We start from the raw sequence: 17,082 nt of genomic DNA, 5'->3' as shown, positions 1-17,082 counted from the left end.
AAATGAAATGAGTGGGAGAGCGTGCCAACTGGCATGCCCGGGACCTTTCCCCTCAGAGTCGATCTCGCGAAACTGTAACTAATTCCCGGGGAATTCCCGGGGATTTCCTCTAACTCCAGGCAAAGTCCCGCAGGGCGGGGCAAGAAAAGGAGACGCCGGCGCGCGGCCTTCAGCCTCCGGGATCTCGAGAGAACTGCGGTTATCGCGATCTTTCCGGAGCCGGCACTCCAAGCGGAGTTGGAGCTCGTGTGCTGTGACCGGAGTGCAGGGAGGGCGGAGACTGTGCGGGAGGGAGAAGCCCCTTTGGCCTGCCCTACGGAAGCCTGCGAGGGAGGGTGGTGATCGCTGCCCCGTCCAGTTGTCCAGATGCCCAGCGCCAACGCCAGCCGCAGGAGTCAGGAGAAGCCGCGGGAGATCATGGACGCGGCGGAAGTGGGTTTCCTCCTTCTCCGGGCCTTGGAAGAACAGACCCTTGGGCCGGATCGCGCTGGGGGGCGGGGGGAGCGGGGAGTAGGGGGAGCGGGGGCCCTGGCCTCTGGATCCCTGGCGGCACTTTGTCTGCAGGCCACGGGCCTGGGGTCCGGGCGCCCGGAGCCTTCAACCGGACCTCCAGGGCCCTTGCCCGAGCACCTTAGCCAGATTCACCCCGGATCGCATTTCTCACTGGGGCGCCTGGAGGAATGGCTTACTAGAAGCGTTTCTCTGAGCTGGAGGGCGGGGGAGGGGGGCGCGGAGGGCGTGTAGTACCCACTGCCCCGGAAGTAGGAGCGGCCGGGTCAGTCTTAAACCTCGTTGGGTTAGGCACGTACTTCACGTATTCCTTCTCTTCCCCGGAAATTTTTAATGTGCACTGATAATCGATTTTTGCTCAGCACTCGTGTACCTTATGTTTTTCAAGTAATGACAGTACTTCGTAAAGCGATCTGCCACTATAATGACCGTTTTCCATGTGACAGCTTTAGAGAAAAGCTGTCATTTTTATTTCCTTTCTTAAGTAACCCAAGTGAGGTAGAGGGGAAAGTTTGTAGAGAATGCGTTTGAGATGAAGTGACCACAGATTATCTATGTAATTCATAATACCCCGTAGTCCATCAGTGCTTTTCAGAAATGAATGTTTGAAACCGTTCTACCAGTGATGTGTGCTCTTAATGAAATTGAGATTTCTACCTGGCTGCTAACTTTTCTATTGAGGAGATATGAATTTGTGATCATCTGCATAAGGAATAGGTCATTTTAAAAACATTAGATGGAATAGGGTTGCTGAAATATGAACAGTACTAATAAGTGATCCCCTTTTTTCTTTTCACGTGCTGTAACCTTTTTATGCTGCCCTCCTACTACATTTTCTTTAAGGTGTATTTTTTTTTTAATTCCGAAAAAAAATTGTTCAGTAAACACCTTAACATGTTGTCTGGTTTGTTTTGGTGTAAATGCAAAATCGAATATCTTCCAAATCTGAAGGAGAGGATTCCAACAGAGTGACAGAAATGAATTGTTTATTCACATCCTAAATTACCTTGAAGGAAACCATTTTTATGTATTCTTGATCTGATTAAGTATGTAAACTAGCAGTGTGCCTTTGCAAATAGTGTAGGTCTATAGATAATATAAGGTAGACATTGGGGCAGAGTTTTGTCACTATAGCTGGAAGGATCTTAAGAGATCATTTTCTCAGTAAAGTGAGATTAAAATAAAAGGCCGCTTACCAATTTAATAACTATAGTTTGTTAATAATAGTCTAGACTCTAGGCCTCTTTTTTTCCTGTTCCTGGCTTAAAATCTGTAATGGGAATTTTGGTGTCATATTGTCAGTGTTGAAGCACTTGCAACCTGATATCATGAAGAGGTTTTAGAACAGGAAGCTGGCAAATTTTTTGATGGTATTTTACAAAAGGAAAGTTGTAGTTAGCTTTTATCCAACATCTCTGATTTCTAAAAACTGGACATCTGGTGCTCAGAAAGCTTATCCCTAACTGTTGGTTCTCTTTGAACATCTCTTCCTGTAATAGGAAGTTAATAAAACTGTGGTATCTCATCCTTCTCCCTTCAAAAAGAGGAAATTTATAACCCTGCTTTGAAGTAGTTTAATCTCCTTTTTGAAGAAAGTAGTTAAGATGTGTTGTACATGTGTGTAAATTTTATTTGAGAATGCTGTTCTGTATGGTATATCAATCCAGGAGTGGTGATCTTCAAAATAAATTATCCAGAAGCTGGGTATACTTATCCTTTTTCTATGGAGTGCATATATAAATGATATGACATATTTCCACAGTTTAAAACTACTAGTTTGAATTAATAAAATAGTCCTGAAAGTTAAAATGAATTCATCTTTTTCTGTTGTGTTTCTGTGTTTATTAATACTATGCTATCAGGGTTTAAATAAAAAGTCATAATGTAAAAACTTTTTTTGTAGGATTATGCAAAAGAAAGATATGGAGTATCTTCAATGATACAATCACAAGAAAAACCAGGTTAGTAGTTATGTGATAATTTAAAAAGGCTTTTTTTACTTTCTGATTCCAGGAAAGCTCTTCATAAAGTTTTAAGTAAGGCTGACATAACTGAAAATATAACTCTGAAGGCATAATTCTGAAAAACTTAAATGGCAAACTTATGCCATTGTTGTTATTATTTAGTTGCTAAGTCGCATCTGACTCTTTGTGACCCCAGGGACTGTAGCCAGCCAGGCTCCTCTGTCCATGGGATTTCCCAGGCAAGAATGGAGTGGGTTACCATTTCCTTCTCCAGGGGATCTTCCCAACCCAGGGATGGAACACACATCTCCTGTCTGGCAGGCAGATTCTTTACTACTGAGCCACCTTGAAAGTCCAAGCATATGCCATAACCCTGTGCAAACATTATCAGTTTAGGGTCCCTAATCTAGAAAAGAAAGAAAATACATTAAATTAGTATATTTTAAGCTGTAAATTATATTAGAAAGATATTCCTAAGTGGTCATGTAAAAAGACTTGACCTGGCCTAGGAGATAAAAGATAGTTAATAGTAGCTTCTTTCTTCATATGCAGCCTTTTTTGCATGCCTCATGAAGCTACCTCTTTTAGTACCCTCCTTGACTTATATAAATATGTCTTTGAAAATGATTTAATTGTTTCTCTCAGGCCTGTAAGTTTTCTATTTGTAAACATTTGTCTTCCTTTTATTTGTTTCTTTTTTGTGTCTATTTTTGTCTGTTTCTCTTTTTTTTTTCTAGTTTATATATGCAGTTTCAACAAGTTTATCCTACTCAACTATTTAACAATCATTTTTCTTCTGGTAGACACCCCAAATTATGTCTTTCAAGCTTTGGTACACCTGCAGACCTTTAGGCTCTGGCCCATTGGAAGCACCAAGTACTTCTAATATATATGCCTGCCTGTGAATTTTATGCTTTGAAAATAATATACCCCAGGTCAGTTTTAATTGTTATTTTAGACTTAACTTACTGCATGGTCACAAATCACTTTTCCTCCCCAGCTTTGTTGGGAAAATGTGTAATGAAAGACCAAAATAGGTTGCTGAGAATAAACCATTTCCAAAAGATAAAGCTGGTGAAGTAAAATAATTGAGTATACAATGGCATAGGAGCAATATGCTATAGGAGAGGACCACTACCCCTGCCAGGACAAGCAGAAGAGGTCATGTGAGACTTTTTCTCAGCTTATCTGTCTTCCTGAACTGCACTTCCTTGAGTTCTAACATCAAAAATCTCACTGGAGTTTTACATAAGCCTCAGTCACCCTTTGGCCACAATTATTGTTCCCATTTAGCTATCAAATCCAGACTACTGTTATATGTATATATGTATATATGTATATATATGTATATATGTATATATGTACATATGTATATATGTATATATGTAACTATGACAGTTATTAGCTTTCCCTACCAAAAGAAAGGTTAAACTACCTATGTAATCTGATTACACTAAATAACAGCAAAATTCTACCCTTGGTTTTACCTCTGTTAAAATCAGAAAATTTTGTTCAACATAAAGTTATCTGTTTGCTTCCATTTCTCCAAAATTCTTTTATTCTTATATGAGTGACTTAACTGTGGAGGACGTAGTAGGTTTTCAAATTGAAACCCTACTGCCATTAATCTTTGCCTTAGCCATTCATATTGGTGGGAGTGTGACATGCACCTCAGCCGTGTGTGGATACGTTAAGGTTGAGAACTCCTATGCTAATTCATTGGAATGACACATGAAAGAGGGGCCATTATTCTTTCTTTTCCAAAGTACTATTAAAATTACTGTAATCATGATGCTTGCGTATAAGTCTGTTCTTTTAGACTTACTGTTTTGTTTTGAATTTTGATTGTCTAGTAAGTTGTTTGCTCTTTCAGTCTTGGCATTTTCAGATCTGTCTTTTAAAATATTATGTTACTATGTCTGTCTTTTCTTTCACACTTTCTTTTGTCTGAGTTTACACAGCAGACTTGGAAGTCAGCTTAATTTCTAAGGTCCATGTACAGAGTTTTACAGAAAGCCTCTTGTGATGAGTAGTGCTTGAAAATTTCACATTCATTCTCTTTGCTTTTGGCAGTGAGAACCATGGATTCTCCTGTAAACCAAATTCTCTCTAAGCTACATCTTTACTTCAAGAGATAAATTATAAATACATGTAGGCAAAGTAGGTGAAATATATTTATAATTTGATTTTTATTATAATATCCCCCACAAAAGTATTTTTAGTATTAAGGTAACTAGATTATACCAGCATGTGATGTTGACAGATTTGGTTATAGTCAAGCCACATAACCATTGAGACTTGAGATTTTTTATTATTCGTGATGTTCTAATATTCTATTAGAATATTTTTAATTAATGCTTACATCTTTTTCTTTAATACTGAAATTATTGCATATTTAGAACAATATCAAAATAATTTCTGGATCATGATTGCCTTGTATCACTATCTTCACACCATAGTTTTTTCACAGTTTTCCTGTTTGGGGGACTCTAGTACTTTGCTGTTAGTATTGGGGGGCATAATTGTTGGGGCTCACTTATAGTCAAAAGGGAAATTTACTGATTCATGTAACAGTAGGAAACAAAGTACAGGATGGCATATGCCATGATAGGATTTAGAAGTTTGAACATTATTATGGGGCTTTCAGTCTCTACTTCTGGCTCTGCTTCCACTAGGCTATTGACCTCATTCTCCTATCCTGCAAATTCAGGGAGTAGGAAAGATGGTGGTTACAGCCCTGGGTCAATACTATCTCAGCTCAGTGACCTGGAGGAAGACTGCTTCATTCCCATTATCTGTATATTACATACCAGAAAAGGACTTTGATTGGCCTAGTTGAATACAGTCACTATATCCTGGGGAATGGGGTGCTGTGACTGACCAGGCCTGGCAGAGAGTCCCCTCATGTAGCTAGCTGACTTACATACTATGACAGGCAAGCAAAAATACCATGTCCACTCAGGCAGAGGCAGGTGAAGACAGGCTGTGTTTGGCTTTATAAGTCATTGAAATGTTCAGGAGATTTGCACTTTGAAATTATATTGACTCCACTGTAGATTGAATTATCAAGGGATTGCCAGTTAGAATGCTTTTGCTCTCATTTAGGCAAGATATAATATAGTACGTTGGTTTAGAATGGTGGCAGTGAAGATGAAAGAGAATGGGATAGCTTTTAGAAGTATTTAGGTATTTAGGATATTCAATTCATACAACTTGAGGCAAATTGCATACAGAAGGTGATAGAGAAGGTGTTATCCCTCATACAGCGTGAGTAGGAATGTAAATTGGTTATAGCCACTATGGAGAACAGTACAGGGGTTCCTCAAAAAATTAAGAATAGAACTACCATATAATATAGCAGTTCCACTTCTGGGTATTTATCTGAAGAATATGAAAGTACTAATTGAAATATATGTGCAAAATATATGTACTAATAAATGTACTAATCAAAATATATGTGCAAAATATATGTACTAATCAAAATATATGTGCAAAACATATGTACTAATATATGTACTAATCAAAATACATATACAAAATATATGTCCACCCTTATGTTACTGCAGCATTTTTTCCAGTAGCCAAAATATGAAAACACCCTAAGTGCCTGTCGATAGATAAATAGATAAAGAAGACGTGGTATATATGTGTGGCATTAAAAAAGATGAAATCTTGCTTTTTGCAATGACATGGATGGAATACAAAAATTAATAAATGAGCAAACCAAACAACAAAACATAGAGCAGAGTAGTGGTTACTAGAGGGGAAGGAGCATGAGGGGAGGGTGAAATGGGTAACGGGGTCAAATCTGTGGTAATGTTTGGAAACTAAACTTTTGGTATTGAGCATGCTGTTAAGTATATAGAAGCTGAAATATAATGTTATACATATGAAGCATATGATGTTATAAACCAATAAAAAGAAAAGCAAAAGAAAAGAGTGTTCCTAGAGATAAGAATCATTTAAGATAATATCAAGTATTTACGTTAGCTATCAAGCAAAGTAATTTTGATCTTAATCGCTTTGTAAATAATGAATTACAAAATTGTTTCACTTTTTTGCTGCAGATCGAGTTTTGGTTCGAATTAGTGATTTGACAGTACAAAAAGCTGGTGAAGTTGTTTGGGTGCGTGCAAGGGTTCATACAAGCAGAGCTAAAGGTAAGATTGATTAGATGGTTACAGGTCTTTTGGTAATCACTGAGTTTTTCTTTTGCAGATTTCTCATAAGGCAAAGCAGATCTTTAAAAACAAAACAGAAACACCTGTTTTCCTTCTTAAATCAATGTAAAATATTAGTACATGGTTAATTTTAGGTTCTTATAATATATTCTTAATTTGGCCTTTCCATCATCAAAAAGTCTACAAACAATAAATGCTGGAGAGGGTGTGGAGAAAAGGGAACCCTTTTGCACTGTTGGTGGGAATATAAATTGATACAGCCACTATGGAAGATGGTATGGAAATTTCCTTAAAAAACTAGGATTAAAGCCACCATATGACCCAGCAGTCCCACTCCTAGGTTTCCCTGAGGAAACCAAAATTGAAAAAGACACATGCACCCCATTGTTCATTGCAGCACTATTTATAATAGCTTGAACATGGAAGCAACCTAGATGTCCATGAACAAATGAATGAATAAAGAAGTTGTGGTACATCTACAAACTGGAATATTACTCAGCCATAAAAAGGAACACATTTGAGTCAGTTCTAATGAGGTGGATGAATCTAGAGACTATTACACAGGGTGAAGTCAGAAAGAGAAAGATAAATATCATATACTAATGCATATATATGGAATCTAGAAAGATGGTACTGATGAATTTATTTACAAGACAGCATTGGAGACAGAATAGACTTATGGACAAGGGGAGAGGGGAGGAGAAGGTGAGATGTAAGGAGAGAATAAAATGAAAACTTACATTACCATATGCAAAATAGATAGCCAATGGGAATTTGCTGTATGTCTCAGGGAATTCAAACAGGGTCTCTGTATCAACCTAGAGGGGTGGGATGGGGAGGGTTAGGGTCAAGAGGGAGGGGACATATGTACACCTACCGCTGATTCATGTTGATGTTTGACAGAAAACAAAATTCTATAAAGCAATTATCCTTCAATTAAAAAATAGTAATAATAATAATTTGGCCTTAAAACTCAGATGACATCTAAAACTTTAAGGTACTTTTCTAGAACCTCTCAAAAGTTTGATTTTTTGAAGTAAAGAGTTTTTGAGAAGTTTTTCTTTGTTAATATGAAAATATTCTAGCATTTGTAATATTTAGATAAGGAGAGAGGTAGAAGAGAGATACAGCTAGACTGAACTTGTCAAGTAGCCACTGGCTACATTTAGCTATTAAAATTAAAATTCTATAGTTCAGACATCAGCTGTATTTTGAGTGCTTAATAGCCAGAGTGGCTAGTGGCTTTCATATTGAACAGACAGGACAAATATAAAATATTTTTATCATTGTAGAAACTTCTGTTAGACAGTGCTAAGAATTTAGTGTTAACAACGGAAAAGAAATACTAGGGGAGTTTAGACAAACTTCAATTTCTTATGGAAACTAGTGTTCCAAATTGCCTGAAAGCATCAGTGACTCTCCTTAGTTTATAACTTTATACTTTTGGACACTTTTTCACCCTTGGTCATCCCCACAAACTTGTGAAATAGGCAGAATAGACATTGCTATTCCTTGTAAGTGAGGAGAGTAAGGCTCAAAATGATAAAGCTACTTGCCCTAATTCTCATAGTAACTGGTGGAATAGGAACAGAATTCAGAAACTTTTTAGGACACCTTCTGTTGCCCTAGCAGTTAATTTCTTCTATACTATTTAATACATTCTGTGTTACAACACTTCTTTTTATTTTAAAATACTTATTATCGAATTAATATAGACCTATTATTTTAAAAATTCCAACATTTTATACATATATATCTTAACAATCTCAGAATCACTTCTATTAAGAATTTGTCTATTCTTTCAGTATCCTCCCCCACATAGATGACTACTACTTGACTTTGAGAAAAATACTGGTAGAATTTTAATTTTTTAAAGAAATGTTGATTTGCCTTCATGAAAGATTGGGCCATTTATTCTACCAGCAGGTAATCACATTGTATTGTAATCCTTCACTTATTTGTCTTTCTCCCATTAGACGAGGAACCTTTGTTCTGTCCAAATTGGTACCTTGTTTCCTAAACACAGTTATTTAGCAAATTAAAAGATAGAGTGCATGCTACCTGTAATCCTGAACCAACAGTACTTCCCTTCACACTCATCCAAAAAATAGAACAGTGTGAATATGAGAAAGGACAGCTACAGTGAATTGAAACACATCAGATATGTTTAAATCCACAAGTTTATAATAAAGTTAAGGCAAACAAACAGAAAACCTAGTTGGTCATAAATAGAACAAGCTCATTATTTTCAAATCTGGTAAATACTGGAAGTGTCATTTCTGTATGAATTATATATCACTGACTAACCAAATAGTAGATAATGGGGAGGTGTCCCTTTAGAGAAGTATCTAGCTAATAAAATGAAGAATATTAGAACATTGTTATTTTGCTCCCCAGTGAATATCTAGGTATTGATCATCAGTGATTGCTAACAACATATAATAGAGAGACAACCAGAAATATTTTATGTCTGTTTATGAAAGAATACAACACCACCCAATGAAGTAGTCTTACCCAAAAAGTTATACCCACATCTCATTAAGCCTTTAGATCTAACTACCAACTTACAGGAAAGTTGTAGGACAAAGGAACATGTTAAACGACAATGCGGATACAGGCAGCAAAAGCTAGACTGTAGTAAACTACCAGGCAAAAAAGGCCTGATCTCTTCAAGAAATAAATTGAACCAGGAGGAGGAGTCTATGGATTAAAACAGATATATCTCTCAACTAATCACTTATTTAGATCCTAATTTAAATATATAGTTGAAAAGGCACTGAGACTGTTGAATATTTGAACATTGACTAGATAATTGGTGTTAAAAAAATTGTCCATTTTTTTTCAAGTTGAGATAATACTGTCATAATATTATTTTTAAAAAGATATCTCTTATGGATCCATACCGAATTATATATGGATGAAATAATAGAGAGTTTGCAGGAGTTTGCTTCAAAATAGTACAGAAATTGAGGGATAAGGCTGAAACAAATGGCCATGAATTGATTGTTATTGAGTTACGTGAGGATTTTAGGTAGGCATTGATGTCATTTACAAATAATCATTTTGTCCTTTTCTTTCAAATGTTTATCTCATTTCTTGTTTCTCTCTGCAATAATTAGTAGATTCCCCAGTTTTGCAAGGATACTCACAATGAAGAATTTTTCAAACAGTAGAGGTATAAAGAGTTATTTCATGTCTTTAGGTGTTCTGCATACAGTGTTACTAGGAAACAGTACCAAAGTTTAAAAAGTAGGTTAGAAGAAGTTTTCATCTAGTCCAAGTTTTCTGTTATCAGGAATAGGTGTTAAATTTTATCATTCCTTTTCCAGAAAAATTTTTCCCTCAAAATAGCATTGTGTTGAGCATATTTATATAGAGATTCAGTATACTCTCCTGTTTATTTGTTTGTTCCTTGGAAATCATCAGTTGATCTTCATTATTCACAGATTGTGTATTTGCAAATTCACCTACTATAACATGTATTTGTAACCCCAGAATCAGCACTTGGTGTGCTTTCACTGTCATTCACAGACGTACCAGATATCCACATGAGCAGTGGTGAGAAATTTGAGTCTCCTAATATAGCATTTTCAGCTGAGGTTAGACACAGTGAAGCTCTGCCTTGTATCAGCTCTCGCAACAAGTGTCCTCTTTGCAGTCTATTTAATGCTACATTCTTCAGTTTTCTGCTTTATTTTGGTAGTTTAACTGTTTAAAATTGCCCCTGAAGCACAGTGCTGAAGTGTTCTCTGGTGTTCCTATATAAAAGAGAACCCATAATATACATTATGAAGAAAATATGAATTATTAATAGCTAAGTTTTGTCCCAGCATGAGTTATAGTGTTGTTGGACATGAGTTCTATGTTAATGAATCAACAATATATATTAAATAAGGTGTCTTTAAACAGAAATACACACAACAGATTTATATATTGTTGGACTAATAAAAATACCGTGACCAGACGTGCACAGAAGCCTCACTCTATATTTCCCCTAGGAGCAGTGGTTCAGTATCTGCTAATTCATTGTTCCTAGTGGTTTTATAAAACGTGTGTGTATGCTCAGTTATTCAGTCATACCTGACTCTTTGCAACCCAAATGGAAAACATATAAGGCCACGAGTAGCAAGAACCAACTATATGTAATTGTATTGGTTTACAATAATGGATTTCTTAATGTTGAACCATTTTTGGATTCTTGTAATAAACTGAATTTAGTAAAGGAGTGGATAATATTCTTTTAGTATAGTACTAAGCTAAATTTCAGTAATTTTGTTTTTGAATTTTCATTAATAGGTTTTTATAATTTTTACTTAGAAGATCCTACTTTGTTTTTAAGTTTGTATACATGTGTGTATGTAAGTTGTAAGTTACCCAGGTGATACACTAATGTTTTCACATGGATTTTTCAAAGAGTACAAATAATATCTTCCTTTTTCTTCTCTACTGCCTATCCTTTGCCCCAGCCTTTTCTATTAATTCTTAATAGTTTGTTCAGTGTCTTTCCCCCCAAATCTTTTTTTTAATGCACATATGCACACACATACATGCATACATGATTTTGTTTTGTATGTGTTTTAATTTGTCTTATTTTATGTAGATGATACCATATTTGTACATGGTTTCTGTACCTCTTTTTTTTTATTTTCAATTAACAATGTTTCTTGGAAATACTTCCATGATATCGGTTACAGATCTACATAAGGCAGTATTTCTCCAAAGTAGATTTCAAGAAGTTAAATTGCTGGGTTGAAGGGTTGTCATACGCACACTAACATTTTCCAGTACCAGATTACACTCCCGAAATGCTATACTCAGTTATAGTCCCCCAAGTGTCTGACAGTACCACTTGCTTCACACTTGGCCAGTAATGATTGTCAGTGCTTTTTATTTATGACAAGATTATTTGAAAAAGATAAATAAAATCTTTGAATTTCAGAATCCTGGTTGCTGCTACTCCCTTCTTCCTTACATGGAAAAATTATAAAGACAATAAATATGACTTATTTAGAATCATTCATGTGTTTTAATTCCAGAAGTAGTAGCACATTAAAATTGGACTTAGAAAAACTACAAATGCTGTCAGTTTCAAGTAAAGTGCTGAAAAACCATGAATAAGGAAATTAAACTGTCAGAAGTATGACAGCTAGAATTCTGTTAAGGGGGGCAGCCTCTAGTCTGTTTATATAACAAATATTTGTATATTTTTCTCCTCAAATTAAGGGCAGTATTTTACATATTTTTAAAGATTACAAATCACATTTCTCACAATAGGTTTATGTACCAAATCCCTAAAATCAAGAGTTTTATATAGAAGTGAGATGTTTTTAACTCTTAATGAAACATTTAGCATTAGTTTCTTTTTTTGTTTGTTTGTTTTTATTTTTTTTTCATTTATTTTTATTAGTTGGAAGCTAATTACTTTACAATATTGTAGTGGTTTTTCCATACATTGACATGAATCAGCCATGGATTTACATGTGTTCCCCATCCCGATCCCCCCTCACGCCTCCCTCCCGATCCCATCCCTCTGGGTCTTCCCAGTGCACCAGCCCTGAGCACTTGTCTCATGCATCCAACCTGGGCTGGTGATCTGTTTCACTAGCATTAGTTTCTTCGATTGTGAAAGCTTAAGTGCTTATTGAAAGTAATTGAAATGGCTGATTCATGTGAATGTATGGCAAAAACCACCATAATATTGTAAAGTAATTAGCCTCCAATTAAAATTAATTAATTAATTAAAATAAATCTTGAAATAAAAAAAGTAATTGAAATATGTATGATTCCTTTCAAATTTTATACATACTGCATGAAGTCATTGGCACAAGATTATTCTTCCTAAAACCTTAACTTTTACTTCCAAAATAGCTGATTTATTTAGGTAGTAAGATAAAATTTTTATTTGTTGTTGTATTTAGTCGATAAGTCGTGTCCGACCCTTTGGCACCCTCTGTGGACTATAGCCCGCCAGGCTCCTCTGTCCATGGGATTTTCCGGGCAAGAATACTGGAGTGGGTTGCCATTTCCTTCTCCAGGGGATCTTCCTGACCAAGGGATCAAACCTACATCTCCTGCATGGACAGGTGTATTTTTACCACTGAGTCACCAGAGAAACCCTTAGAATTTTTAATACCAAGAGTCAAAACGTCAACTTATATCCATATAAGAATATTTCAGGGTCAGGGAAAATAATAAGTGGAAAGTATTTTAAAACATATAGGTCTTTGTAGTTTATTCCATAATTGATTAACATAAGCGGTGAAGGAAGATGTTAATGTTGGGTGTTAGGAAGTGAAGATACATCATCTAATAAATTCAAGAGCTTGGCAAGCTAAAGGACAGTAGGAATAGATGAAAACGTAAGATTGCCTTACATCTTTGATAACTGGTTCTTCCACCAAGGCTTACTTCTTTATTGAGCCATCACTGAAGTGGAGATAAGAGCAAACCTTTTGTCTTGACTATGTACCATGTTTGTTCTTCAGCTTAGAAATAAGAATTGCACTTGCTGCTATAAAGGAAGGCTTCCAACTTTACATTTTTCTAAAACAGTCCTCTTGTGTAAATTTAAGAAACTGCTTCTTTTAAAAACTTAAAAATAAAAGTGCAACACAAATTTTTAACTGCTGAGGACTTAAACTTAAAATATTTAAAAATAGTGAATTCAAAAAAAAAAAAAAAATAGTGAATTCATTTTGCTGTTTTCGAACATTGACTTTCCTTTCTTAAACTCACTTCTGACTGGGGCATTCCATGAAGGAAGATAAATTGTTGTTCAGTCACTCAGTCATCTCTTGACTCTTTGTGACCCCATGGACTACAGCATGCCAGGCTTCCCTCTCCCTTCGCTATCTCCCAGTTTGCTCAAACTCGTCCACTGAGTCATGATGCCATCCAACCATCTCATCCTCCGTCACTCCCTTCTCCTTTTGCCTTCAATCTTTCCCAGCATTAGGGTCATATATAGCAATTGATTAATCTGTCATATAAAGTTCTTGTACTAACTTAAGTAATGAGAACTCTTTGTTAAACTGAGAAATTATGTCTTGCTTCTTAGAATAAAAAATAATATATTGCTATAGTATAAATTAACATCATATAGTTCAAAAAGATGTAAGATGAAAATAGAGCTACACTATCATCCAGCAGTCCCACTCCTGGGCATGTATCCAGAAAAGACAAAAACTAGTTCATAAAGATACATGCACACACCCCACTGTTCATAAGCAGCACTGTTTACACTAAGTAAGACATGGAAGCGGCCTAAGCGGCCGTCACCAGGTAAATGGATAAAGAAGATGTGCCATGTATCTGCCTACCTGTTTTATCTATCTGCCTGTCTGTACTTTGCTGTACTCCTGAAATTAACACAGTGCTGTAGATCAACTGTTCTTCAGTTTTTAAAAAAGAAGAAAAATATAAATACCACAAATCTAGCTCCAGTCTATTCCTCTCCCCGCGCCCCAAAATAACCACTTGTTTCTTGTGTATTCTCTCAGGAAGAAAAGTGCATTTACAAGTATGAGCATAGCCTTTGTTTTTAAATTTGTATAAACGAGTCACACATACTGCCCCTTATTATCACTCACCAGTGTCTATAGGAAAATGCCTTTTAGGACATTGAACTGAGCAGATCACGCTGTGCAGTGTATCACTGACCAGAGAACAAAGAAAGAACAATTTAGTTTACTAACACCCTTCAAGAACCTGGTGTCAAAAGCACTTGATAGAGGGGGTCTGAGTGGACAGCTCTGTTTACCAGGAAACCAGTACTGATTTTTTAAGTCTTTTAAAAATCTTTTTGAATGTACCATCAAGGTTCTAGTATTTGAAAGTGCTTTGAACACAGAAAACTTGGGACCATAGTATTAGAGTCACATGTAGATCTGTTCTACTAGTAAAAATTACATAAATACGGGGTGATGTTGAACCTCACTTCTTTTATTTAAATAATGCTATTATGAACAGCTTTGTCAGTAAGATGTTGCCTATTTAATTTTCTTAACATACATCCTAAGAAACATATTTTTTGAATCAGAACATTTTAAGCCCATTGCCAAATTGATCTCTGAAAGCATTGTACAAGCCTGTCTTGCGATCGACAAGTTATGAAGGAACGGTTTTCACTTAATTCTTCTGAGCATCGAATAATAGTGTATATTTTTAAATTTATTCTAGTATGAGACGTATGTGTCATAATCAGTATTTGTTTCAACTTACACTAGTTTCATTTCCAGTAACATTTTTCTCCTTATGTTTACTTACCACGGTGTTTTTCTTTTAGATTATTTGTTCTAGTCCATTATGCATTGGGATCTCAGTGTTCTTTACATATACATCTTTAAGATCTTTATGTATTAAAGATATTAACTCATACAGGTTATATGTCGTTCAGTAGATATTTTTCCCAGAGTGGTTTTTCTATTTTTATATATAGGCATTCTATAATTTTCAAACTTAGAGAGCCCTCCCCTTTTCTATTGTATAGTTTAGTATTCAGTTCCATTTTCTTATTACTCAGTTTTTTAGTTTATCTCCTGAATTCCACTAGAATTAAAATCTCTTTGCTCTAATAGGGCATCTTCTCAGTTCTTTTTTATGCTGCATTGATCTGGCTGTTTCTGTACGTTTTTACTTACTGTGGCTTTATAATATGCTGATGGTATTGGTCTCGGACTTCCCAGGTGGCGCAAGTTGTTAAGAACCCGCCTGCCAATGCAGGAGACCTAAGAGACAAGGGTTCGATCCCTGGGTTGGGAAGATCCCCTGGAGAAGGGCATGGCAACCCACTCCAGTATTCTCACCTGGAGAATCCCATGGACAAAGGAGCCTGGCGGGTTCATAGAGTCGAAAAGAGTCAGACACGACTGAAGCGACTCACCATACATTGGTCTCACCTCCCCCCCTTTCCTTTCATCTGTTGGCTTTTTAAAAAAAAAAAGATTTAAATTTTAAAACTACATAGAGTAATTACATCAAACATTAAAAAAGAACAGTGAACATTCTTTGCTTCACTCATAATCATTGATTTCATGATTTCTGTTTCCTAGCAGGCATGTTAGCTCTTAGGAGTACGTTTGCTTCTATGTCCTCCTAAGTACACAGGAGTTCTGCTTACCTCCTGTGTTGAATCTGGAACATGGCCACAGTTTTCTTTTAACCCTTACCTTTCTTCTGTACCTTCATCTTTAACTTTGTTGGTCTTTTAAAAATTATTTTTTCTGATTAAAAAAAACAGTGCATGCTTATTATAGAAAGTTCAGAAAATACGAAGAACAGAAAAATGCTCCACGGTTTCACCATCCACTAGTAGCCACAGTTTTTGGTGTTTTTTTGTCCTATACAGTTTGATACTTTGGTGGGGTTTTTTATGCAGCCAATTTTAATATCTCTTAAAATTATGATTGGCTTTATCACTTTGTTCACGTAACAGTCTGGCATGAATGTCTAACAAATACATACTTTGTGTTCCCAGCACCCACCATAGTTTTTGGACATAGTGATCCAGCTGTGAAATAGAAATGGTCGTGCAGTGCATGCATGCTGTCATGTCTGACTCTGCAATCCATGGACTATAGCCTGCCAGGCTCCTCTGTCCATGGAAGTTTCCAGGCAAGAATACTGGAGTGGTTGCCATTTCCTGCTTCATGGGATCTTTCCGACCCAGGGATCAAACCTTTGTCTTTTGCGTCTCCTGCGTTGGCAGACAGGTTCTTTACCACTGGGGCCACCTGGGAAGCCAGTTTTCATAGTCCTCAAATAAGTAGACAGTGGCAGTAGTGCTATTAGCAATAATAATAACAGTTAAAAGGTAGTAATACTAGTTTACAGTTAACATTAACTGGGTGTTTGTCACAATTATAAACTTATTATATAATCTTCAAGAGTATAGATGAAAATTCAAGAAAACCCCATGAGTAATATACTATTACTTTCTTCATTTTGCAGATGAATACTGACACATAATTAATATTCTGGTAGGCCCCTTATAGGAAGTAACAGGATATGACCCCATATCTTTTGATTTAAAAGCCTTTACTCTTTACCAGACCCTTGCACTGCATGTCACCCCTTAGGGCTAACCTAAAGACGTGGTCACCGTTTGTTAAGTACTGTGGAGCTCTCTGCTGTCTCCCAGGGTTTTTGTCTGGCATCGCAGTTCATCACAAGATTGCTTTGTAGTGCAGCCAGGTCAGTGCTGCCTCTGTCTGCACTATTAGAGCAGCTAAAATGTTTACTAAGTCGTGTACATTACCTTCTATTTCCTGTTAACATTCTGTTCTGAGTGGGCTAATATCTGGCTATAATTTCAGTAGTTCTTGGGATGTCATTTGATTCATCTGCAGATTTCTCTAACAATCTTTATCAATTCAGCATCTTAAAAATCCCTTTGAATTTGTACCGCTCACGTAATTTTGAGATTTTGC

The 17,082-nt window shown here is 36.2% G+C and overlaps 1 protein-coding gene across 1 annotated transcript in view; it reads left to right on the top strand.

The window, feature by feature from the left end:
* Positions 1-206: 206 nt before the first annotated feature.
* DARS1 (aspartyl-tRNA synthetase 1) overlaps positions 207-17,082 on the top strand; it is a 62,991-nt gene continuing 46,115 nt past the window's right edge. The window contains exons 1-3 of the mRNA XM_043487752.1: positions 207-432; positions 2,414-2,471; positions 6,542-6,634. Coding sequence (XP_043343687.1) covers positions 367-432; positions 2,414-2,471; positions 6,542-6,634 — 217 coding nt within the window. The 5' untranslated portion in view covers positions 207-366. The remainder of the gene's footprint in view (positions 433-2,413; positions 2,472-6,541; positions 6,635-17,082) is intronic.

This window comes from Cervus canadensis, chromosome 15 (genome assembly GCF_019320065.1).
Source record: "Cervus canadensis isolate Bull #8, Minnesota chromosome 15, ASM1932006v1, whole genome shotgun sequence".
Taxonomy (NCBI): Eukaryota; Metazoa; Chordata; class Mammalia; order Artiodactyla; family Cervidae; genus Cervus; species Cervus canadensis.
Note: the sequence above shows the minus strand (reverse complement) of the source record. Positions and strands in the feature narration are given on the sequence as shown.